Source organism: Otolemur garnettii, unplaced genomic scaffold (assembly GCF_000181295.1).
Source record: "Otolemur garnettii isolate 467f Iridium unplaced genomic scaffold, OtoGar3 scaffold00039, whole genome shotgun sequence".
NCBI lineage: Eukaryota > Metazoa > Chordata > Mammalia > Primates > Galagidae > Otolemur > Otolemur garnettii.
In genome coordinates, this window is record NW_003852434.1 from 5,125,739 (window position 1) to 5,151,581 (window position 25,843).

Genomic DNA, 25,843 nt, shown 5'->3' on the forward strand with positions numbered 1-25,843 from the left:
AAAAAAAAAAAAAAAAAGAACAGAAGAAGAGTAGAAAGGGTCAAGGCAAGGGTATCTTCCCAATTTGGGAAATCAAGTGATTATTTTCACCAGTAGCCGAGAAAGGACGATTTAGGGGTGGAATCACGTCAGCGTGTCCACTTGGATCTCTCCTAAGCTCCCTGGGTAGAGATGCTCAGCAGGCCCTTGCCGGACACATGCTTTGGGACCTACTGACAAGGTGTGGTAGTTGAAGCCCAGGAGGGGAACAGAGGTTATTGTCAGGTGAGAAAGGCAGTGGGCTGAGGATAAACTGTGGAGAATATGAATGTTTAATGAAAGAAGGGAACCCACAAAGGATATAGAACAGCAGCGGGTCAGTGACAATGCAGAAGAAAACTGGAGAAAGAGGCTCGGCGCCCATAGCGCAGTGGTTATGGCGCCAGCCACATACACTGTGGCAGGTTCAAATCCAGCTTAGGCCAGCCAAACAATAATGACAACTGCAACAAAAAATAGCCGGGTGTTGTGGCGGGCACCTGTAGTCCCAGCTACTTGGGAGGCTGAGGCAAGAGAATCACTTAAGCCCAAGAGTTTGAGGTTGCTGTGAGCTATGATGCCACTGTATTAAAGTTATTAATTTTTATTGGAACTAGTTCTGGGAAATTGGTTTTTGTTTGTTTGTTGGCTTTGTTTTTTAGGGTGACAAAGTGAGACTCTGTCTCAAAAAAAAAAAAAAAAAACACTAGAGAAAGAAAAAGCTTCTAGAATGAGGAGAATCTTCAACATTGTCACATACAGTAGAGAGACATAGTAAGATGAGGGTTGAAAATGTCCAGGGGATTTGCTGGGTTTAGAAGTCACTTGAGTTGGGAGTGAACGAGAGATGAGATGTGTATCAGGCTTTGAGAAATTTGAACAAGGTAGAACAAAAGAGATTAAGGGGGTGAAAACGGTAATGGGGGGGTTGTTTGTGTTTCTGGAGTTTTACGTTGTTGTTAAAGATGAGAGCAGTCCATGCATACTCATAAAGTGAGGAGAAGCCAGCCTGGGGGGAATGTGGGACAATTTCAGAAGAGATTGAAATTAATTGAGGGAGTAAATGTCATGGTGTCAACTTACAGGTGGGTGGGTAAGATGTGAACAGGAGAAAGAGTCAGCTCATCCTGCAGGAAGTGGGCTGCACAGACTTGTAGTTACAGTAGTTGTTGAATAAGATCTTGCTTGATGACCTCAGTTCCCTACAGTTATCCACAGAAGATGTGGCCTATACGAGTCTGGAATAAGTAGGTTGAGTAGGTGACTTAAGAAAGTTATGATGGAAATATTAGTGAATGGGAATGGGTGGGGAGAGACGGGATGGAAAAGGGACGGTAAGGGGGTTGGTTGGTGTTGATGGTCCAGTGGAGGTTGGAGGTGATAAGTTGGAACGGGATCTTATGCGTATCAGCCTGTGTGGAGGAGAGAAGGCACTACTGGATTCATGGCACTGAGGTTTTACTGGGCTGGTAAGCTCAAGGGCAGGAGTGTACAGCAGAGAGCATGAAAGAGATGAGTTCACATGTCAGTGTGCTGGGTAGAATAGGAAGAGGGTGGGAACGTTAATGCATTTAGAAGATGTGCATTTTCTTATCTGTGGAATAAGAGGCCAGATTATCTGCTGAGCATGATGGAGTGAGGAAATGGTAGAGTAGGTCCTGAGGAGAGGTGGGGGACCCAAATCAAAGCAAGAACTGACTATGACAAGCCATTGTTTTATGCTGTGTTCAGGTAAGTTATTAATTTTTATTGGAACTAGTTCTGGTAAGTTGGGGAGTTTTTTTGTTTGTTTGCTTTGTTTTTTAGTCTTGTTGTTTTATCTTAATGTCATGATGTACTGTTGGTGACTGAGTAGTGTGAAGTGATTTTCTTCTCTCAGACTTATGAACATTTGTAAGGTGATGGTAATACATAAAGCAGTGAATGGCTCAGTATGACCCTGTAGCCAACAGGTTTTACTATGACCACTAAAAATTAGTTGCAGTCTTGATTCCTGAGTCTTTGCTTGATTGAGCTAAACAGTGAATAAGCCATAATACTGTTAGATGTGGACATCTGTCTATAAAGTAGTTTTTAAAACTATACTTAACAGTGTTATTTTGATGTGTGATTTTTGCCTTGAGGAGATGTGATGGGTAAATGATCTGTGTTGAGCGAGTCCTTTTTCTTGGCCAGGTCTCATGCTAGGTTTTTAAAAATGCCTCCTGTAATCTTCGTTACAGTTCTACAAGGACACTGCTGCTACCTTCCCTCTCACTGATCCTCCAAAACTGAAAGATTATAGTAGAGTCTGAGAATAGCTGAATAATATTTATTCAGCATTTTTTAAATTAATACTTTAACCTAAGAACGAAAACTGACAGAGAAAACACTTGGCCTAAACTTATGCAGAAAGAATAGCATGTTAGTTGTCTAAAAATTCCTTAACTGCTGTTGTTAATTACCTTGATATATGTTACCATACTTCATGTGTGTTTTAAAATGTGATCTTTACCAAGTAGATCTTCTTTAAGAAACTCCCCGTATCTTCAGACTTACTTCCAATTTAGTTTTCTTTTTTAATCTCTTACAAATGACTTTTGCTTTTTAAGTTGTTGGTTTTAGAGAGATGTCATCCAAGTTTAGAAGTAAATAAGAGATCAGAAGTGAGGTAGGTGAAGTATTTGTTGCAGCGTTATTACTTACCACATAGTACTGATACAGTGGATACCGGAGAAGGAAGCTGGTTCTGTGCAGCAGCAGACTTGCTGAACTTACCCCTGAAGCGTCATGTTTACGCCCAGTCGCTGGCGACACTGGACACTCGCAAGCCACACTCAGAGCACACAAGCACGCGTGTTCTCATGTGTTTGCCAACTCATCCTAGAAAAACTGTTAAATATCTCATTGCTGAACATCACTATGGTCACCTTCAAAGTACTCCGCTAGGAGAGTTGTGCACCAATGCCAGTGCCTAGTCCACCATCAAAGTAATTTTGGAACTCTTTATCTGGAATGCCCCTCACAGCTGTTGTCTTATGGGGTCTAACCATTAAGTTTGTGCACTTGTCCTAGAAAAAGTGCTTTTGAAGACAAGTTGGGCCATGCTCTTTCTCTCTAAACATGAACAATAGCAAAGTTACGGTAAAAGGGCTCATGCAGAGTTTGAGAAAATACAATATTAAGTGCTGCTCAGAATCAGACAGACCTAGTTTTATTTATTTATCTTTTTAATTTTTATTTTATTATATTTTTTATTAAATCATAAACACATGGTTCATGTATGCATTAATGCATTTATGGGGTATAGTGTGCTGATTTCATATACAATTAGGAACATTTACATCACCCTGGTTAATACATAACTCATCTCATTTACTTAATTATTGTGTAAGACATTTATACTTAATAGATCTGACATGTACCCTTGCATTATGCACCATAGGTGTGATCCCACCATTTACCCTCCCACGATCTGACCTCCCTCCCTCCTCCTTTCTACATCTTGGGCCATAGTTGTGATCTGTTCTTCATATGCAAGTGTGAGTGGTTGTAAATTGGTTTCATAATGGTACTGAGTACATTGGATATTTTTTCTTCCTTTCTTGAGATACTTCACTAAGTTAGATATGTTCCAGCTCCATCTATGTAAACGTAAAAGAGGTAAAGTCTCCATCTTTTTTAAGGCTGCATAATATTCCATAGTATACATATACCATAATTTATTAATTCATTTATGGTTTGATGGGCACTTGAGCTTTTTCCATGACTTGGCTATTATGAATTGACTTGCAATGAACAATCTGATGCAAATATCTTTGTTATAAAGTGAACTTTGGTCTTTTGGATATACACCTAGTAGAGGAATTACAGGATCAAACAGCAGGTCTACTTTTAGATCCCTGAGTTTTCTCCATACTTCTTTCCAAAAGGGACATATTATCTTGCACTCCCACCAGAAGTGCAGAAGTGTTCCCTTTTCTCCATATGAGATTTTGTTATGTGGGCCACTCTTATGGGAGTTAGATGATATCTCAAAGTGGTTTTGATTTGCATTACTCTGATTAAAGATGAGATTTTTTCATGTGTCTGTAGGTCATGTGCCTATCTTCTTTAGAGAAGCTTCTGTTCAAGTCCCTTGCCCACAAAGAAATGAAATTACTTATTCTTTTTTTATTAATAAGTTTGTGTTCTCTGTGGATTCTGGTTATCAAGCCTTTTTCAGAAGCATAACCTGTAAATATCTTCTCCCATTCTGAGGGCTGTCTGCTTGCTTTACTTACTGTGTTCTTGGCTGTGCAGAAGCTTTTGAGTTTGATCAGATCCCAGTAATGTATTTTTGGTGTTGCTTCAATTGCCCAGGGGGGTCCTTCTCATAAAGTATTCTCCCAGGCCAATTTCTTCAAGGGTTTCCCCTGCACTCTCTCCAAGGATCTTTATAGTTTGATGTCTTAAATTTAAATATTTTATCCAGTGAGAGTCAATTTTTGTTAATGGTGAAAGTTGTGGGTCCAGTTTCAGTCTTCTACAAGTCACCAGACAGTTCTCCCAGCACTATTTGTTAAATAGGGAATCTTTTCCCCAATTTATATTTTTGATGGGCTTAGCAAAGATCAAATGATGGTAAGTGTCTGGGTTCATCCCCTGGTTCTCAGTTCTATTCCCTACATCTAGTTCTCTATTTTTGTGCCAATACATGCTGTTTTGATCACTGTAGATTTATAGTATAGTCTGAAGTCTGGAAGCATTATTCCTCCTGATTTGTTTTTATTTCTGAGTAATGTCTTGGCTATTGGAAGTTTTCTCTGGTTCCATATAAAATGAAGTACTATTTTTTTTCCAGATATTTAAAGTATGATGGTGGTGCTTTGATAGGGATTGCATTAAATTTGTAAATTGCTTTGGGTAATATGGACATTTTAACAATGTTGATTTTTTCCAGCCATGAGCATGGAAACATCTCCATTTGTTAACATCTTCAGCTATTTTTTTTTTCTCAGAGTTTCATAATTCTCTTTATAGAGATCTTTTATGTCTGTTGTTAGGTAAATTCCCAAATATTTCATCTTTTTTGATTTAACATAAATGGAATAGAATCCTTGACTGTTTTTTTGGCTTGACTATTATTGGTATATATAAAAGTTATTGATTTGTATTTATTTTGTATCCTGTGACGCTGCGGTATTCCTTGATCACTTCTAAGAGTTTTGTGGTTGAGTCCCTGGGGTTTTCCAGTTATAAAGTCATACCATCTGAGAAAAGTGAAAGTTTGGTCTCCTCTGACCCTATTTGGATACTCTTGATCACCTTCTCTTGCCTGATTGCTATGGCTAATACTTCCATTGCAATGTTAAAAAGCAGTGGAGACAATGGACATCTGTGCCTGGTTCCTGATTTGAGTGGAAATGTTTTCAATTTTACTCCATTCAATATGATATTGGCTGTGGGTATGCTGTAGATGGCCTCCATCAGTTTAAGAAAAGTCCCTTCTATGCCTATTTTCTTAAGTGTTCTGATAATGAAAGGATGCTGGATATTGTCAAAAGCTTATTTTGCGTCTGTTGAGAAAATCATATGGTCTTTGTTTTGTATTTTGTTTATGTGATGTATTATATTTATAGATTTACATATATATATATATTTTTTTTTTGAGACAGGAGCCTCAAGCTGTCCCCCTGGGTAGAGTGCCGTGGCATCACAGCTCACAGTAACCTCCAACTCTTGAGCTTAAGCGAGTCTCCTGCCTCAGCCTCCCAAGTAGCTGGGACCACAGGCGCTCACCACAACACCTGGCTATTTTTTGGTTGCAGCTGTCATTGTTGTTTGGCGGGCCTGGGCTGGATTTGAACCCGCCACCTTAGGTGTAGGTGGCTGGCGCCTTAGCCACTTGAGCCACAGGCGCCGAGCTGTAGATTTATGTATATTAAACTAGCCTGGAGACCCTGTGGTAAAACCTACTTGGTTATGGTATATAATTTGTTTGATGTGTTGCTGGATTCTGTTTGCTAGGATCTTACTGAATTTTTTTGCATCTATGTTCATTAAAGATATTGGTCAATAGTTTTCTTGTTGGGTCTTTTCCTGGTTTGGGGATCAGGGTAATATTTGCTTCATAGAATGTGTTGGAAAATAGTCCTTCTTTTTCAATGTTTTGGAAAAGGTTAAGTAATATAGGTACTAGTTCCTCTTTAAAGGTTTGATAGAATTCTGATGTGAAGCCATATGGTCCCGGACTCTTCTTTTTTGGGAGATTTCTTACAGTTCATTGTATTTCAGTACTTGATATAGGTTTTTTCAGCATTTCCAGTTTTTCTGATTAAGTCTAGGAAGTTGGCATGCTTCCACTTATTGGTCAATTTCTTTTAGATTTTCATATTTCTGAAAATAAAGTTTTTTATAGTATTCATTAAGGATTTTTAGAATTTCTGAGGTGTTTGTTGTTATTTTGCCTTTCTCATTTCTGATTAGAGATACTATGAACTTTAATTTTTTATTTTTGGTTAAGTTGGCCAAAGGTTTATCAATTTTGTTGAATGTTTCAAAAAACCAACTTTTTGATTCACTGATTATTTCTTTGAATAATCCTTTTTTTAAAAAAAATTTAATTCCACTCTAATTTTAGTTATTTCTTTTTTTCTGCTGGGTTTGGGGTTGGAATGTTCTTCCTTTTCCAGTTGCTTAAGATATCCCATTAAGTTATTGACTTCCTCTCTTTCCATTCTCTTGAGAAAGGCTTGCAATGCTATAAATTTCCATCTTAGGACTGCCTTTGCAGTATCTCACAGGTTCTGATAATTTGTGTCTTCATTTTTGTTTCAAAAACTTGGCAGTTTCCTTCTTGATCTCATCTGTGACCTAGCTATCATTCAGCATAAGGTTAGTTTCCATGTCTTTGTATGAGTATGCACATACCTTTTATTGGTGAGTTCAACTTTTATTGCATGATGATCTGAGAAAATAAAAGGAATAATTTCTATATTTTTTAAATCTGCTGAGGTTAGCCTTGTGACCTAAGATGAGATGAATTTTGGAGGATGTTCTATGGGCTGATGAGAAGAATGTGTATTCAGTTTTGTTAGGATGAAATGTTCTGTAGCTGTCTGTTAAATTCAATGGTTGTTTGGTAAAGTTTAAGTCCAAAATTTCTTTGGTTAGTTTCTTATTGGAAGATCTATCCAACACTGTCATAGGAGTGTTAAAATCTCCAACTATTATGATGCTGGAAGATAAATTGTTCATGTCTGTTAGGGTCTCCCTTATAAATTGAGGCACATTCTGGTTGAGCGCATAAATGTTAATAATTGACATCTCATCATGTTGAGTGTTTCCCTTAACAAATATGAAGTAACCATCCTTGTCTGTCTTTACTTTGGTTGGTTTAAAGGCTAGTGTATCTGCAAATAAAATTGCCACCCCTGCTTTTTTCTGATTTCTGTTTGCCTAGATTACAAATGCCCATCCCTTCAGCCTGAGTCTATAGTTATCCTTTAAAGTAGGATGAGATTCTTGTATGCAGCAGATATCTGGCCTGAGTTTTTGTATCCAGTCAGCCAACCTGTGCCACTTACGAGGATAGTTTAAGCTGTTCACATTAATTGAGAGTATTGATAAGCCTGGTAGTATTTGGGGTGTCAAGTTTTTTGAAAGTCCAGTGGACATTTTAAATCTTTTCACCACTGTGGCAATTAGGTTTTGGTCAAGAATTTCAGAGTTAGTTTTCTTTGGTGGTAGAGCATTGTGCTGGTCATTATCGAGGATGGGTCTGAGGATATCCTGAAGAACTGGTTTGGTTATTGCAAATTTGTTCAACGTGTGTATATCATTAAAGTATTTAACTTCTCCATCATAAATGAAGCTCAGTTTAGCTGGATACAGGATCCTGGGCTGAAAGTAGTTTTGTTATAGGAGATTAAAGGTTGATGACCATCCTCTTCTGGCTTGAAAAGTTTCAGCAGAAAGATCTGCAGTCATTGTTTTGCTGTAGGTTATGATTGTCTTACATCTGGCTCCTTGCAGAATTTTCTCCTTCATATTAACTTTGGCGAAGTTAATTACATTGTGTCTAGAAGATGCTTTATTTGGGTTGAGTCATGCTGGGATTCTGAAACTGTCTGCTTTCTGAATTTCAGGATCTCTTGCCATGCTTGGGAAACTCCTCAATTATCTCTTGGAGTAGAGTATATGTGCCTTTTGGACCATCCTTTTCTCCTTCAGGGATTCCTTTGAGGCAAATGTTTGCTCTTTTGGAGTGGTCCCACAATTCTCTCAGGGAATAACCTATTTTTGCTTTCCACTTCTCTTAGTCTTTGAACATTTGGAAGTGTTCAAAAGCTTTGTCTTCAATGTCAGAGATCCTTTCTTCTGCCTGTTCCATTGTGTTACTGAGGGATTCTAATGTGTTTTTCAGATCTTTGAGGACTGCAAGTTCTTGCCTCAATGTGTTAAAATCTTTGGTGATTTTGTCTTTGAATTCATTGAATTCTTAAGACAACTTTTGAATTGCTCCTTGAATTACTAATTCCATCTTTACCTCCATTCTGTTAATCTTATTTGCAATCCAAATTCTGAATTCTATTTCTGACATCTCAGCCATTTGTTTATGAATGGGATCTTCTGTTGTGTCTCTTTTGTCATTCCTTGGGGGAGTTGATCTACTCTGACTATTCATGTTGCCAGAGTTTTTCCACTGATTCAGCCCCGTGATTATTATTCATAGTTTGGCTAGAGAAGGTGGCAAGGTTAAATTGAATTGAGGGCTCCTGGATTTGTAATTAACCAGCCATTTACCAAAGAACTGGGAGTGGTGTTTGTGGCTTTTCTCTCAGAGCTTTACAATGGTCTGAAACTCTGGAGACCTGCTTTGTGTGGTGGGACTAGATGGCGCTGATGGTATTCAGCTAGTCTCTGTCCAATCCTAGTGAATCAGTGGCTTTGGACTGAAATCTCAGCTGTGGAGATATATAAGCAACTAGGACCCTCTCAGCCCCACAGACAACAACTGTAAGAGGAGAATCCCACAACAACACAACCAAGATACAACCTTTGTGGGTCCCCAGGTGAACATCCCAGGTCAAGCCTTCCAAACCAGTTGTCCCAGTCAACACAAACACTGATCATATGAGAAAGTTCAAAAGGTCTTCGGCATCTAGCTAGTGGTGGTCCACTGGCAGCTCAATTTGTCTGTAGTGGGAGGGACCGTGGAGCTGTCACTACTGTTGGGAAGGCAATGCCACTGTCTGGGGTGGTGTCGCAGGTCTGGGGTACAGCTGTGTGCCGGTCACAGGAGTCGGAGGGGAGCTGGAGGGTGTTGCTGCTGGCTGCAAGGGTCACAGGAGCTGGTCTTCCCGGGAACCAGAGGGTGGAGCTGCTGACCCCCGAGGCCACAGGAGCCAAGTAGGAAGCTGGCTGTGGGCTGTGGGTTTCAGGAGGCAGGCGGGGAGCTAAAGGGCAGAGTCGCTGGAGGTAGGCTGCACAGGTTGCAGGAGCCAGGCAAGAGTCGCAGGCCAAGGGCCATGGGTTGCAGGGGCTGGGTAGGAGTCTCCAGCCTGGGGCTGTGGGTCACAGGAGCCTGGCGGGAGTCACTGACCATAGGCTACAGGTCACAAGAGCTGGGTAGGAGTCGCCATTGCGGCCACTGGTTGCCATAGCCTGGCAGTGAGCCTATCTGGGGATCCGGTGGGCTGTGTTCCCCAGTGGTTGGTAGCGTGGGTCCCAACCACTGGACCCACAAGGCAGGAGACTTCCTGGGCTTGCAGCAGTATTTCTCCGTGGAGAGAGTCCTGGCCCTGATAGTAAAACAAAAGTTCCTCTGTTCTCTACTTGCCTCAAACTGCTCTCCTGGGGGTGGGGGTGGGGGTGGGGATGGAGTGGGGAGGGGAAGGATTCCCATCCTCTTTGGGATGAGTCTTGTACCTGAAATTTGTTTCCTTGGAGTCCCAGCTTGTCACAGCAGGGGTGATGCGAACCTAATGATTCTCTCAGCTCAGCTCTCCAGCTTCCACTCTATTGGTTATTGGGTTATTTCTGGCCATTATTTCTCCCTCTGGATGGAGCCTCTACTGAAAGCTGGTGTCATTTGGCCATCTTGCCTCCCTCTAGCTTTTTTCAGACCTAGTTTTCAATTCTGCTTCAACCACCTCCTGTTTTAACTATTCCAACCCTTAATTTACTTATCTGTAAAATGAGGATACTAACAGTACCTATTCTATAGGATTTTATGAGATTTAAATGACATGACAAGTATTTGAATAGTTCTGGGTACATTTTTAATGCTTGTTATATGGTAATTGTTATTTTTAGAGAATTTGCTAGAAGGCATTTTTGTTCCTTAGTACTGTTTTTTTTTTTTAAGTCTGTTATGAGTGTCACATATCTGTTATAGAATCATCCATTTGAGTTGAATGTGTCACCAGTTCTCTTGCCCAGTGCTTGCTCTCAACAGATAATGAAACTAAGAAATGGAAAAATTTGACCAGTAGTCAGTAGTCTCTGAGAGTGAGAAGTAGATCAAAGTCTCCTGTTTACAAACATTTATGTAAACGATGGAAGCGTTGTATTATGTATTTTCAAGAAATGCCACTGTTTCTTGAAGGTGATGAAAACATACCTAATATTTTTAAATTTAATTATCGAAGTCAGTTACAAAAAATAGAACTTCATTCATCATTCAGGATTACCTAAAATGTGGGGTTCATGTGCTAGTCCCTGTGCCCCTCCAGCCTTGCCTTGTTACAAAGGCCCCTCTTACACAAAATGCCGCAGCTTTATCTGCCTCTTTTCAGCTCCTCAACCACCTCAATCTCATTCTTACTCTGAGGTCTTTTGCACAGCTCTGTTCTCATTGCCTGGATCCCTCTCTGTCTCTTTGAGTTATAGCTGTTTCTCATCATTCAGTACCGTCCTTTGGCACCAGTGTCATTTCCCCACAGAGATCTTTTGTGACAGCTTTCTTCCCACCCCAGGCATTCTATTTCAATTACCTTGTTTTACTTCTTTCATAACATATCACTGCCTTTACATAATTTTAAATTTTCAGTTAATTTATTTACCAGTTGCTTGTGTACTTAAATGTAATCTGCATGAGCACAGTAGTCACATTTGCTTTATTTACCTGTGTATCGATCACCCTTAGAACATTGCCTGGCAGATGTAATAAGAGGTCAATAAATATTTTTAAGTGAATAAATAAATGAATGAATGAATCAATAGTGTTCGCTTACTAGACTAAATATTCTTTATATTGTTAAAGAAACAATTTTTGTTTGTTTCAGATAAGCAAATATGGCATAGTCCTTTTTCTATAGTACTCACTTTTGGTTGGTCAATCCAAGGCAATTTTATTAATCTTTTGAAAAAATTTCTTTACAGAAGTAAAGCAGTAAATATCAGGATTGTGTGAAAAGTTAGTGGCATTTCAATAGTATATTATTTACCCACCAGAAGACTGTTGAGATATCCTTACAACTGTCCACAAAATGAGCTATTAACTTTACAAAGTTCTTTTAATAACTTTGGAATAAAATACGTCTTCATTCTGGGGAGAAAAATATATTTTCATGTATTCCGAGTAATAGAAATACTTATAAACACCTTCATTAAAATTCACATACTCTTCTCTGAGTGCAGGTAGAATGTCTATTCAAGAATGTATCAGTAGGCTCCTCAATTTTTATCTACGGCTTTTTTAAGAATGTGAGTCTTCTTAACAGGTGACATAAGATTGCATGTAGGCACACAACATTTGTCAAAATCTCAGCAGAGAAAACATACTGATGAATTCTTGAAAAGTGCAGTTTTATATGTTCTTAGAGATTATTAAAATTTACTCCTTTGTCAAGTTGATGAACAGACTAGGTACACAGACAAAGCATATACCCTTGTAGAATTTATTATTTTAGTATTTTCAATATAATTTGAGGGAGGTTACAAAGAATATAGGATCTGTTATAAGAATATGAAAAACAATTTCTATTTAAAGGGTATCATTTGTTACACCATTTTTATTAGGATCTTTGGAAGGAATTTTAAGAAGTACTATGTAATAGTTCCCCCACCCTGTATCTTTAGTTTTGCTCTCCATGGTTTCAAATAGCCATGGTCACCCGTGATCCAAAAATATTAAATGAGAAATTCCAAAAATAAGTCATCCATAGGTTCGAAGTCACATGCTACCCAGCTGTGTCCCTCTGGGGCGTGGCTCCTCCTTCTGTGCAGCAGCACGTGCTGTGTAGGACAGCCTCGCACTTGCCACTTGGCCGTGGTCTTGTCTATCAGATCAGCTGCTGGCTTCACAGTGCTTGTGTTCCAGAAACCTGTAGTTTACTTAATGCTGTCTCCAGAGCATAAGAGTGGTGTTGCTGACAATTTGGACATGCCAAAAAAGAAGTACTTTCTTTAAGTGAAAGTTCTCATCAAAAATCCTATGCTGAGGTTGCTAAGATCTATGATAAGAACAAATCTATCCGTGAAGTTGTAAACAGTATGTTATCACGATTGTTCTATTTTATTATTAGTTACTGTTATTCTCTTACTGTGCCTAACTTATAAATTAAACTTTATCATAGGCAAGTATGTATAGGACAAAACATAGTATATGTAGAGTTTTATGTGATGCTATCTGTGGTTTAAGTATTCACTGGGGCTCTTAGGACATACCCCGTAGATAAGGGGGGACTACTACAGTAAGAGGAATAGAAATACTTCCTTATTTTTTCTTACCATAAGGATGTTGTGAGTGGTGTGCTTGACTAGGTGATTAAGCCAAAGTTTGTGAGCAAAACCTTTTTTTAATCTTTGATGTTCATTTAGTCTTTTTTCTAGTCCATCTCCTTAACCTTGGTGTTTTATTTACTTACTGGTGTGTGTGTTTTGTTTTCTTTCTTACTTTCAGCTTATGTTCTCATGTTCTTCAGTGCTCTGTAAATGGTCTCTAGAATTTGATTTAGAGGCAGGCATCATATAAATAAACCACCATATTTGGGGAGCACCACTATAAAAGGCAGAGTGCTGCTAGCTTGGCAGAGAAAAACCAAGATGCGTACATTGTTTCCTCCTTCTGTAGTGACATTTCACTAGGTAATAAAAATACAGAATGCTGTGTAGTAAGTACACATATCATAGGGGAGAGGATAATACTGCTTTAGAAGATAAGAAAATTTCCTTGCAACTATAAAAACTTTTTACAAATAATACTGCAGTCACTAAAATACCATTTCTTTTCCTAGGATGGTTCATTCAGGTTTCATTTTCTTATTTTTGCTGAGCCTTTACTGGCTTATCTTTATGAAATTTATTCTAAAGTTCCTTTGTATTAATTCTTTATAAAAACAAGTTTATTTCATGACCTTTTCATCCATTTTTTTTATTGTAGTCTTTTCCATACGAATTTTACTTGAAAATTCCTGTGTTTGGAATTTAGAAATTCTGAAATGAGTTCAGAAATAGATTAGTCTGTACTTTTTCACCATCCAGTATGTCTGTATACCATCAGCTTTTCTGTAAATTCGAATTTTAGGTTTCTTGAGAGAAATACTGTATTTTCTAAAGCTTTTAGTGAGAGTGATTCAAATTTTATAAATAATATCTTTGACTTTTAATTTTCATTTATTTGGTTATTTAGTCAACAGATTATTTCATATGGGGAAAAGGGGCTAAGATGTGTGATTTATTGGAGGCATTATATTTTAAACATATTTAGATCCAGAGTAACTGTGTAAGTATACTTCTCTGACTTGATTTTTCAAATCATAGCACACTTTGAAAGTTACAGAATTTTTAAAATGTTAACAGTACTTCATTAAAAATGTTTTTACTTATCTGCAGGTTTTTGGAAACGCTCCGCCAAATACAATGACAGAAAAATTCTCTGATCTTCTGCAGTTCACAACACAAGTCTCACGACTAATGGTGACAGAAATTAGAAGAAGAGCATCGAACAAATCCACAGGTATTTTACAAAAGCTAGCAAAACCAGACTGATTTGAGTGGACAGACTGTCAGTACTAAATGGCAACCAGACGCTGTTCACGGCGCAGGGATTTCAGGTGCAGCAGCCCCAGAGTCTCCTGCTCTTGAGTCATTATGCTCAGAGCTGCTCTGACTGCTGCCATCTCCACCCTGGCTCTTTGAGACATACTCTGTTTCCTTCTGAACAAAATTCACATTTCTTACCATAACATTTAAGGCAACTCTGTGATCTGGTTATATGTATTTTTTAGCATATCTTGTTTCTAGTGCTTGTTTCCTTTTCTGTATTTCAATCAAACGGGGCTGTTTGAAATCCTCAAATATGTCTATCCTCTTATTTTGGTTCTTTGCTTATAATGCTTCACCTAGTGGGGAAATCTTCTTTCATCTCAATATGTCTGAATCTCAGCTTGGATTAAGTCACAGTTCCTTGATAGAAACTTTCAAAGAAAAATTTCCCTCTCTGTTGTATACTTTTGAGTTTGAGTCTCCTGAGTAGTAATTATGTCTTTAGACCCTAAGCTTCTGGAGGCCCCTTGGTAATCTGGAGGAGCTGCTCCCCAGAACACAGGACAGCTGTCCTTTTTATATCTCCATTCATGTCATCGTGGGATCCCTTTTCTTTTTTTCAAATGAATCCCCTGTTGTCTTTTTTCTGAAATGAACTTCCTCATTTTGCTAAAGCGTCTCCCCCAGCAGCTTCCTGAGAAGTTACAGGGGAGTTATTGGGGCTTTTCTTGTTTGTTTTTTTGGATATCCCATGAATGAATTTTTTTTTTTTTTTACTATTGCTGTATAAAATGGGCTTTTTTCTCTTGACTGACTAAAGTGATACATTTAAGCTGACAACCCTTCAGTTATCAGAGCTTGAAACGAATTTTATTACCTCATATAGCATGGCCTTAGATAGAAAAAGAAACCTGGAAAATCAGGGGACCACACAAGAAAAGAAGGCACAAGTCCATCACCCTTGTGATCTCACAGGGAAGTGTGCTGAGGAGTTCTGCTGAATGCTCAGCTGGGATTTGCATTTAGATGGAAAGCTACTACCCCCCCCCCCCATCTCTGATTGTTCTCCATTAATAAAGGATGTGCTTCAGAGCTTTCTTATCAGTGAAGAAGCACACAAACTTCTTGTGATCTAGGTCACTGAGTGCTGGGTGTGGAGCCTGCTGACTTGTTTGGGAATGCTAGCTACGTAGTCCCAGGAGGCCCTCCCACAAACACTGGAAGCCACCAATCTCATGGGAGGCTGGCCTTGGGTTGCCCTCCTGTGGGAAGATGGTCAGTGTCTTAACTAGGTTCTTCTCTCAGCAGCCCAGTGTGGGCACTCAGGGTCATCTTGGATAATCTTGCCACTTACATTGTATCAGTGCCCCTTTAAGTGGGTATCGGATTCTAGGTTGGAAATCATTTTTATCTCAGAATTTTAAAAATAATATCTCCATTATATTCTGGATTTTTATACTGCTATTGAGAAATCAGACGCTTACCTAGATTCTTGATTCTTTCCCTGTGATCTTGTTTTTCTCAGGAAGCTTATAGGATCTTTTCTTTTTCTGAAATTTCCAGGATAATGTGCCTTCTGGTAGACCTATTTTTATACATTATGCTGTGTACCTGTTGGACCCTTTCAGTCTGTGAATTCAGATCCTTTAATTTGGAGACGGTTTCATGAATTATTGGATGATATTCTCCCCTCCGCTAGAAATAATGTCGTCTTTCCCATTTCCTTACCTTTCCTCCTATTTTCTGTCTTTGTGTTTTGACTGCTCATTAGAGATCTTCCCTGTCTTATTATCCATCTCTTCTGTGGAGTTTTTTTTCTCACTTTGACTTTGTATTTTTCATTCTTAGAGTTCTTGTTTTGATTGGTTTCTATTCTCTCATGAATACATTTTTTTTCATCCTTCTGAATAACTTACTTCTTTCAGATTTAATAAAAAGGTTATCTTTTAATCAATTTGTTTTTGTTTTCCCCTTCTGTGTTAGCAAATGTCCTCACATGCCTCATTCTTGACCATCTGCTCTTCTGTAAGAGTCGAGCAGTAAAAAGCCCATGGGTAGCTTTTTAATTGTGTGTGGAATTTGCAACCAGGGAGATTTTTCAGAGAACTGCCAGGTCTCTGCTTGGGAGGTATATGCCTGACCCTTGATGTTTTGGGAGCCAAGTGAAAGAAAGGTCTGGGGACCCTCAACATTTAGTATATAAGCTTCTGTTTTTTGGTTGTTATTTTTTTTTGGAGACAGAGTTTCACTATGTCACCCTTTGTAAAGTGGCATGGCGTCACAGCTTACAGCAACCTCAAACTCTTGGGCTGAAGCAAGTCTCTTGCCTCAGACTCCCAAGGAGCTGGGACTATAGGTGCCTGCCACAATGCCGGCTATTTTTTTTGTTGTTGTTACAGTTGTCGTTGTTTTAGCTGGCCTGGGCCAGGTTCAAACCTGCCACCCTTGGTGTATGTGGCTGGTGCCCTACCCCCTGAGCTATGGGTGCCACCTAAGCTTCTGTTTTATTTCTGTGTGCCCCACTGTATCTGGTGCCCCCAATCCAATCTCCTCCTCTTCTTACTCTTTTCAGTGAACAAGCCTCCAGTCCAGTCTGCTTATGTAGCAGGTTAACTACTCTTGAGTGTATTTCTTTTTATTCTTTTCTTTTAAATTTAAGAATATTATGGGAGTACAAATGTTTTGGTTATATAAGTTGCTTTTATACAGTCATAAGTATGCCCATAACACAGACAACGTGGATTGTACCTGTTAGGTGTAATTTACCTATCACATCCTCCTGCCTCCCACCTGCTTGCTTTCCGATGGGTGTTATTTCCTTATGTACATATAAGTGATCAGCTAGTTCCATTTTGACAGTGAATACATGTGGTATTTGCTTTTTCATTCTTGTGATACTTCACGTGAAAAAATGGTTTCCATCCAGGTTAATACAGAAGGTATTAGTTCACTTTTTATGGCTGAGTAGTACTCCATGGTGTACGTATATGACATTTTATTAATCTATTCATATATAGATGAGCTCTTGAGTTGTTTTCACATGTTTGTAATTGTGAGTCATCCTGCAAGAAACATTTGAGTACAGATGTCCTTTTTATAAAATGTCTTTTTTTCTTTTGGGTAATTACCCCATAGTAGTATTGCTGGGTTGAATTCTAGGTCTACTTTTAATTCTTTAGGAATCTCCATACTAGTTTACATAGAGGTTGTACTAGTTTGCAGTCCCACCAGCAGTGTGTAAATGTTCCTAGGTCTCCACATCCAGGCCAGCATTTGCTGTTTTGGGACTTTTCAATAACAGCCATTGTCCCTGGAGTTAGGTGATATCTCAGTGTGGTTTTGATTTGGTTTTATGTGATTACAGATGTCAAGCACTTTCTTATATGTTTATTGGCCATTTGTCTGTTTTCTTTGGAAAAGTTTCTGTTCATTTCTTTTGCCTATTTTTTAATGGATTTATTTAATCTTTTTCTTGCTGGTTTAGTTGAGTTCTTTATAGATTCTTGTTATCCCTGTATCAGAGGTATGGTATGCAAATATTTTCTCCCATTGTGTAAGTTATCTGTTTGCTCTATTGATTGTTTCCTTGGCCGTGCAGAAGCCTTTTAATTTAATAAGGTCCCATGTATTTATTTTTCAATGTTGCTATGATTGATTTTGGGGTCTTCTTCATGAATTCCTCACCCAAGCTGATGTCTATAAGAGTTTCTCCAGCATCATCTTCTAGAATTCTTATTGTTTCATACCTTAGGTTTAAGTCTTTTATCTATCATGAGTTAATTTTTGTGAAGAATGGATCCTGTTTCAGTCTTCCACATGAGGCTATCCAATTTTCCAGAACCATTTATTGACTAGGGATTCTTTTTTTTGTTTGTTTTAGACAGTCTCACTTTGTTGCCCTCAGTAGAGGTTGCTGTCCAACCTCAGACTCTTGGACTCAAGCGATTCTTTTGAATTGGTTGCAGGTGAATGGTTTTATATGTGGGTTGTCTGTTCTGGTCCATTGGTCTATGTCTCTTTTCATGTCCCAGTGCCATGCTGCTTTTGTCACTGTAGACTTTTGGTATAGCTTGATGTCTGGGAAATTAACACCTCACAATTCATTCTTTTTGCTTAAGGTTATTTGGGCTATATGGGGTCTTTTCTGCTTCCTTACGAAATGTAGAATAACTGTTTCTCGGTATGTGAAAAATAAAGTTGGCATTTTAATGGGGATTGACTTGAATCTGCAAATACTTTGGATGGCATAGACATTTTAAGAGTGTTGATTATGCCAGTCCTCGAGCATATTATGTTTTTCAGTTTAAATCCTCTTCAGATTTCTTCCTCAGCTTTTTGTAGTTCTCCCTGTAGAGGTTTTTCACCTCTTTGGTTAAATATATTAGGTATTTTGTTTTCTTTGTTGCTATTGTGAAAGTTATTGAATCTTTGATTTGACTCTCAGCTCGACTGCTATTGGCATATAGCAATGCTACTGATTTGTGTACATTCATTATGTAACCTGGGGCTCTGATGATTTATGTATTTATTCCAGGAGTCTCTTGACAGAATAGTTGGGGTTTTCTATATAGAAGATCATATCATCAGCCAAGAGTGATAATTTGAAATCTTCTTAGAGATAGTGGGACAGACTTGTCTGGTTCCAGTTCAAGCGAGAGTGCTCTCAGTTTTTCACCATTCATTATGATGTTGGCTGTGGGTTTGTTCATATATGGCTTTCATAGTTTCAGGGTATGTACCATCAGTGCCTATACTGTTAGGAGTTCTTACAATAAAAAAGCATTGAATTTTGTTACATGCTTTTTCTCTATTGAAAAGATCATATGGTCTTTGTTTTTCTATTTATGTGGAAATTTACATTTATAGATTTGCTTATGTTGAACCATCCTTGCATGTCTGGGATGAAGCACATCTGGTTGTGGTAGATTATATTTTTGATGTTTGCTAGGATTTTATTGAGAATTTTGGCCTATATACATGAGGGATATTGGTTGGTAGTATTTGTAATTGTTGTGTCGTTTCCTGTGGCTTTGGTGTCATGGTGATAGTGGCTTTGCAGAATGATCTGGTTTCATCCTTCTTAATGTGATGAAGTACTTGGCAGTGTAGGTACCCCCATTCTTCTGTGTAGGGCTGGGATTGGTCTGTTCAGTTTTGTTTTTTCCTGATCAAGCGTAGGGAAGTTGTGTATTTGCAAGAATTTGTCCATTTCTGCACATTTTCAAATTCATCTGCATAGAAATTTTTATAGTATTTAGAGATGACATTTTGTATTTTCATGATATCAGTTGTAGTATCACCTTTTTGATTTCTCATTGAGTATTAGGGTCCTTTTCTGTTTCTGATTAATCTAGTAAGAGGCCTGTTGATTTTGTTTATGTTTTCAAAGAACCAACCTTTTATTAATCGTCTGTATAATTCTTTTGTGCTCTATTTTATTTACTTCTGTTTTGACCTTAGTTTTTTCTTCTGCTAGGTTTGAGATTGGTTTAATTTCCTTAATATTATGTAAATTTGATCATTTCTTTTGGAATTGATTTCTAATTTTATTCCCCTGTGGTCTGAGAAGATACATGGTATAATTTCTGTTTCTTTAAATTTGTTCAGACATGCCTTGTGGCTTAGGATTTGGTCAATCTTAGAGAATGTTTTGTATGCTGATGAGAAGAAAGTATATTCAGTGGTTTGGGGGTACAGTGTCCTTAAATGTCTGTTAGGCGCATTTGTTCTAGAGTCCTGTTTAAGTCCGTTTTTTTTTTGAATTTTCTGCTTGGAGGATCTGTCTTGTTCTCTTAGTGGGATGTTGACGTCCCTGGCTATTCTCAGGGACTGTTTATCATTTTGTGTAGATCAAATAGAATTTGCTTTATGGTTCTGGGTGCACCTGTGTTAGATGCATAGATATTTAAGATTGTTATATCTTCTTGTTGAATTGCTCCCTTCATATTATGTAATGACCATCTTTTACTTTTGTTGATTTGAAGTCTCTGTTATCTGAAATGAGAATGGCTGTGCCAGCCAACTTTCTTTTGGTTTCCATGTGCGTGGAATATTGTTTTTCATCCCTTCACCTTGAGTCTGAATGATTCATTGTGGTTTAGATGGGTTTCCTAAAAACAGGAGGTAGTTGGCTTATATATTTTTTAATCCATTTAGCCAGTCTGTGTCTCTTCAGTGGAGAGTTCAAGCCATTCACATATAATGCAAGAATTGGTAAGTGGAGTGGATTTCTGTTCATTCTGTTGAGTATCCCCTTATTGCTTTGTTTTATCTCTTGAGCCATCATGGTATCTGGGCTCTGAACTTTAGTATTTGGATGGATTTACACTGGTGAGTGTTTATTGTGCTGATCAGGGTATAATGAAGATCTGTGTACATCCTGCAAGGTGGGTCTAGTCTTGGCAAATTCCTTCAGCATTTGGTTGTCTGAGAAGGTCTTTCTCTCTCATATAGGAAACTTGGTTTTGCAGGATACAGAGTTCTAGGCTGGCCTTTATTCTGTTTGAGAGACTGAAATTGAGGCCTGTCCCTTCTGGCTTATAAGGATCTCAGTTGAGAATTCTGCAGTTTGTCCGATAGGTTTTCCTTTGTAAATTACCTGATGGCTTTTGCCTTACAGTCTGTAGGAGTTCCTCTTCTGTGTTAACTTGGCCAGTCTGAGGACTAAATGTTGTGATGATTGCCTCTTGGCAATGAATTTCCCATGAGTCTGTTGTGCTTCTAGTACTTGGATGTCCAGATTTCTAGCAGGACCTGAAATATTTTCCTCAAGTATTCTCCTAGCAAGACCTGGAAAATTTTCCTCAAGTATTCTCTCAAGTAGATTTTCCAGCTCTTGAGTATTTTCTTCTTTACTCTTACAGATACCTATGATTCTTATGTTAGGCATCTTTATATATACAGTGTTCATAAAGTTCATGTGCAATTTGAAATTGACAACTATTTTAATTTAGTTATCAATTTTAAAATAGCTGTCTGTTTTAAATAGCACATGAAATTCATGGACATCCTGTATAGGATTCCTTATTTTCTGTAGGCTTTGTTCATTCCTCCTATTTCTCTGTTCTTTCTCTTTGGCTAACTTGTTTAACAAAGGTATTGTTTTCTAGCTCAGAGACTGCTGTCTTTTACCTGGTTTAGCCCGTTCTTAAGGCTTTTCACTGTGTTGTGTATTTTCTTGAATGAATCTTTCATTTCCAGAAACTTTGCTTGATTGTTTAAAATAATTCAACTTTTTTTATTCATTTCCTACATTGACTTTGTAGTTTCTTCTTGTTGGGTTTCTGTTTTGTCTTATATTTTATTGAATTTCTTTATAATCCATATTTGAAATTCTAACAGGTCATTTCAATATTCTTGTTTTAGTTGGGGTCCATTGGTACAGAGTTATTGTTTTCTTATTGGGGTGAACTTTCACTCTGATTTTTCATGTATACCAAGATCTTTCCCTGATTTCTTCTCATCTGGAACAGCTGTTGCTTCTTATTTTTGGATTTTTTTGTTTGAAGATAACAGCAGGCCCAGTTTAATCTCAAGACAATGGGTGGTGCTATGGGTGAGACTCAACTACATCCTATAAGTTTGAGTCAGTAAACACTGTGGATGATGTGCAAATTGACCTCCCTCTCGGTAGGTGGTTCTTGCCTAAATGAACAAGATGCAGTGTTGATTTTGAGTCCTGCAACCAGCTCTAGTCCTTAGGAGAAGCACTTATGCCCCAGGTGGTGGGTGGGGCCTGGACTTAAAGTGAGTCTTTACTTATTGCCATGGCAGAGTTGGGGGTGTTGGCATTGGTCAGGACTGGGTTGGATGAGCTTGCGCTCATGCTTCATTTGGCTGGCAAGGTATCTGTTTCAGCAGGGGTCAAAGGCTTTTGGTAAAGCCTCCTGGGAGGGGCTGCAGTTGCCTCACCCAATCATAAATCTCACCTCCTTGTCATGGAGCAATGCAACTGAGGCCTGGGGGTGTGGGTTCTATCCTTTGTGCCCTTCTCGGAGTCCCTGAAGAAGCATTCTGTTCCCAAGTTACCCACATGTTGCAAAAGCAGGTTCCATATCCCTCTGCCTCAGGTCGTGTCCCCCACCCCCACACCAAGCAGCACCAGAGAAGCACTACACACAGGGAGCTCACAGTGCTAACACCCGGCAGTTCTCTGCAGGACCCCTAGAGGAAAGGCATGAGCCCCACTCTCTGTGGAAGCCCTGGTATGGTGTATGCACCAACTGAGAGGAAAAGCAATCCCTCTGTGACCCAGCCTAAATGTCTCTTGGCAGCCATAGGCATAGGTTGATCTCTGCCCATACCCTTCTCCTTTGTGTTCTGCTTAGTAACTTTCCTTTTTCTTTTTTTTGAAACAGAATCTCACTCTGTTGCCCGGGGTAGTGTTGTGGTGTCATCACAGCTCACAGCAACCTCATTCTCTTGGGCTTATGGGACCCTCATGCCTCAGCCTCTCCAGTAGCTAAGATTACAGGCACCTGCCACAGTGTCCAGCGAGTTTTTCTATTTTTAGTAGGGATGGGGTCTCACTCTTTCTCAGGCTGGTCTCTAACTCCTGAGTTCAGGCCATCCACCCTCCACTATCTCCCAGAGTGCTGGGATTACAGACCTGAGCCACCACGCCGGGCCTGCAACTTCTCCCTTGAATGTATTTTCTACTCCTCCTCCTCCTCTGTGTGGTCTGCTATCACCAATTCCTGAACCTCTCAGAGCTTTTTTGGTAATCTGGTTGCTTTTCCACTTTCTCTGCACTTACTTAAAGATTCTAGGAGGGTTTGCTGAATTGATTACCACAAATCTTCCTGCTATTTTAGTATCCCAAATTGTATTGCTTTCTTTTTTAAAAGATTCTTTTTGGTCTTAAGAGTTAATTCCTTACTAAAAAGTCTTTTGACAGTGATTGTAGTGGATATTTTAGTCTGCTCAGGCTGCCATAACAAAACAAAGTTTATATTCTCACAGTTTTGGAGGTTGGCGATCAGGTTGCTGGCATAGTTGGTTCTGGTGGGAGCTCTCCTCCTGGACTGCCAGGATGCTGCCTTCTTGCTGTGTACTCACATGGGGTTGGGGGGAGAACGCACTCTGGTGTCTTTTCTTGTAAGGTACCAAACCCATCATGAGGACCCTACCCTTATGACACCATCTAAACCTAATTACATCTGTCCTTGTCTCCACATACCTTCACAAGAGGTGTAGGACTTCAAAGTATGAACTTTGAAGGGACACCGTTCAGTCTATAGCAGTAGTATTTCAGAAGCGAGCCAAGATAAGTATATGTGCCCAACCTTGCCTCTTAACTGGAGCCCAGTATCGGTCATCAGCCATATTGAGGACTAAATCCCGTATTCAGAAGCAGTACCTTGCAGTACCTTATATGGATTGATGTATGGATTTTCAAGTGAGTTGGCTTTAATTATATTTGTAGTCCTAGAAACAAGCCCATTGAAAGGTGATAAGATATTTTTAAGGTTTCTATCTCTGTCTTCGCTCTTCAACTAAAATAGGATTGTATCCTTTTTTATCTTTACTCTTGTGGAAGTGATAAGATTTATATGTTTTTAGCTTAAGCAGTGATTTGAAGAGAAATCTCTGTCACATATAATTGCATTTTCTTTCCTGAGTGATAGATTAGAAAAAAATTACCAGAAGTTTATTTATAACTGCTTCTCTGTTTGGTTTCTTTTTAAATACCTAATCTACATGTTTGTAAAAAGACATTTTGCTACCCTGGAGGTTCGTTTACCCAGTTCTCTCTGTGATATTACATGCAATGAAAGATCTCTTAAGTAGTATAGAAGATATCTCATTGTTATTTAATGGTAAGAGTTACACAACTACTATTTTACTGTTAATTTTGAAATAATTATCCAATTACAGGAAGTTGCAAAAATAATACAGTCCTGTGTGCTCTTCAGCCGCTCTCCCCTATCCCTGACACCTTATTACCCAGGAAGTTTTAGGATACATTTTTTTCATGTCACATAATTCCATAAAATTTTTGTTTTTAAACTTGTGAAGCACATTAACTTTAGAATCCTGTGAGATTCAGTTTAGTTTGTGTACGTTTCCTCGTGGGCAGTCTTTCTGAAGCGCCCTGGTTCCAGTAGGTCTCTGTCCTCTACGCTCACACCGGTTGGTATCTCCTCAGTTGCCTGGAATAGTCAACTGAAAGTATCTTGTTTATTTACTTAATTAATTTTATTGTCTGTTGTATTTTCCCCCTGTATCACTAGCACCTAAAAAAATGCTTGTCACACATTAGGTAGTCCATGAATTATTGTTGAATCAAATTGGCTTTTGTTTTGTTTTAAATACCTTAGCAGTACTGTTAGAAGAGGTAGGCTTTCCTGATGTTTAAGGGAGATGCACATAATTCTAGAGCATCTTTTCAGTCTGCCTTAAAAAACTGTGTCTGTGGGAATCCTGATTTCGTTCTTTCATTTTTAGTCTTGAATATTGGAAAATTCTTTTGGTCAGTATTGTTATTAAAGATACTTGCATAGAGATTTTTTGACCTTTTGATATTTCTAGTTAAAAATTAAATTCTAGATTTTTATGAGCTAAGTACAGCTCAGATTCTAGATTTTTATGATCTAAGTACAAACTCTTACCTATCTCATTTTTCTCATTTATTTTTATTGTGGTTTAAAAACCACACAAATTTTAAGTATATGGTGTTGTTAACTCTCATAATATGTAATGCTTTAAAGATAGCACTAAATGTTATGTAGTTTAAGATGAGCTGCTTTCCTCATCAAGGTGCACAGCACATCTCTAGAACCATTCTATCTTGAAACTTTGTACCCTTGAACAGGAGCTCCTTATTTACAGCCTCCAGACGTCAACCAAAATTATTTTTCTTCTCTTGTGAGCAGACTTGAGTTGACCTCTTGGCTATTTTATGTTCCTCATACAAGCTTTTCTTTTATAGGAAGTTAACCATTGAAAGGAATATTGTCATAATTTACATTCATGTAACTTTTCTTAAAAAAAAAAAAGTGAGACAGCATTTCTATTAATCCCTGTGAAAGTTGGCTGTATTTGTTATACACTAAAGCAAGATTATTTTTCCAGGACCCCCCTGGATTTGGTGAGGAAGCCTTGTTTGGGGTGTTACCTAATCACCACTCCCATATAAAGTCTTTTTATCAGATTACTTCCAGCATGAACTCTAATCTCAGTAGGAACCATGTTCACCTGCAGATCTCCTGTTGAAATTTACCAGAAGTTAGTCAGAATGGAAAACTTGTAGGGAATTGCAAGATACAGAATGGGTGCGTGGACTCACTTGGTCCACATCAGGGCAGCTTCAGTCTCCTCCTCTCACTCTCTCCTGTAATTCTCTTTTGATTGTTGCCTCCATGTGGATTTTTAAATAGTATGTGGTGACTCTCAACTAATTTGAGAACACATAGTTAACGTGGGCGTAGAGTGTACAGGGTACAGATTTTCCCCCATCTCTTCTAGTGATTTGTTAAGTTCAGCCATGCACATTCTGCTTAATTCTAAGCAGGACATGGTTGATTTATATCAGTGAAGCAGAAAATTCCCATGTCTCTAAAAAAATAGTATCTTCCGTTATTAATGACTTTGCTACATTCAGATGCCCCTGTCAAGCTCAGTGGCAGCCAGCCAGTGATGGACAGGCTGAATGATGGTGACCACAGTACTCATATGGCGGGCTTGGTAGAATGTAGTGCATCCCCAGTTAGACAACCAGCCTTTTTTTCTTAAACAGAAAAACAGTGTGCACTGCTGTCCCCCAAGGATTTCAAAGCCACAACACCCTCAGGTAATTTCATCCCCAAGGTGTGGTTATGTATTGTCAATGAGAAAAGCATGGAAGCTGTGAGTTCTAATACTGTTTTTCTGA

At 38.7% G+C, this 25,843-nt stretch overlaps 1 protein-coding gene across 1 annotated transcript in view; it reads left to right on the top strand.

Moving 5' to 3' along the window:
* Nucleotides 1-25,843, top strand: part of WDFY3 (WD repeat and FYVE domain containing 3) — a 290,805-nt gene that overhangs the window by 98,424 nt on the left and 166,538 nt on the right. Inside the window, exon 4 of the mRNA XM_023513344.1 lies at nt 13,819-13,942. Coding sequence (XP_023369112.1) covers nt 13,819-13,942 — 124 coding nt within the window. The remainder of the gene's footprint in view (nt 1-13,818; nt 13,943-25,843) is intronic.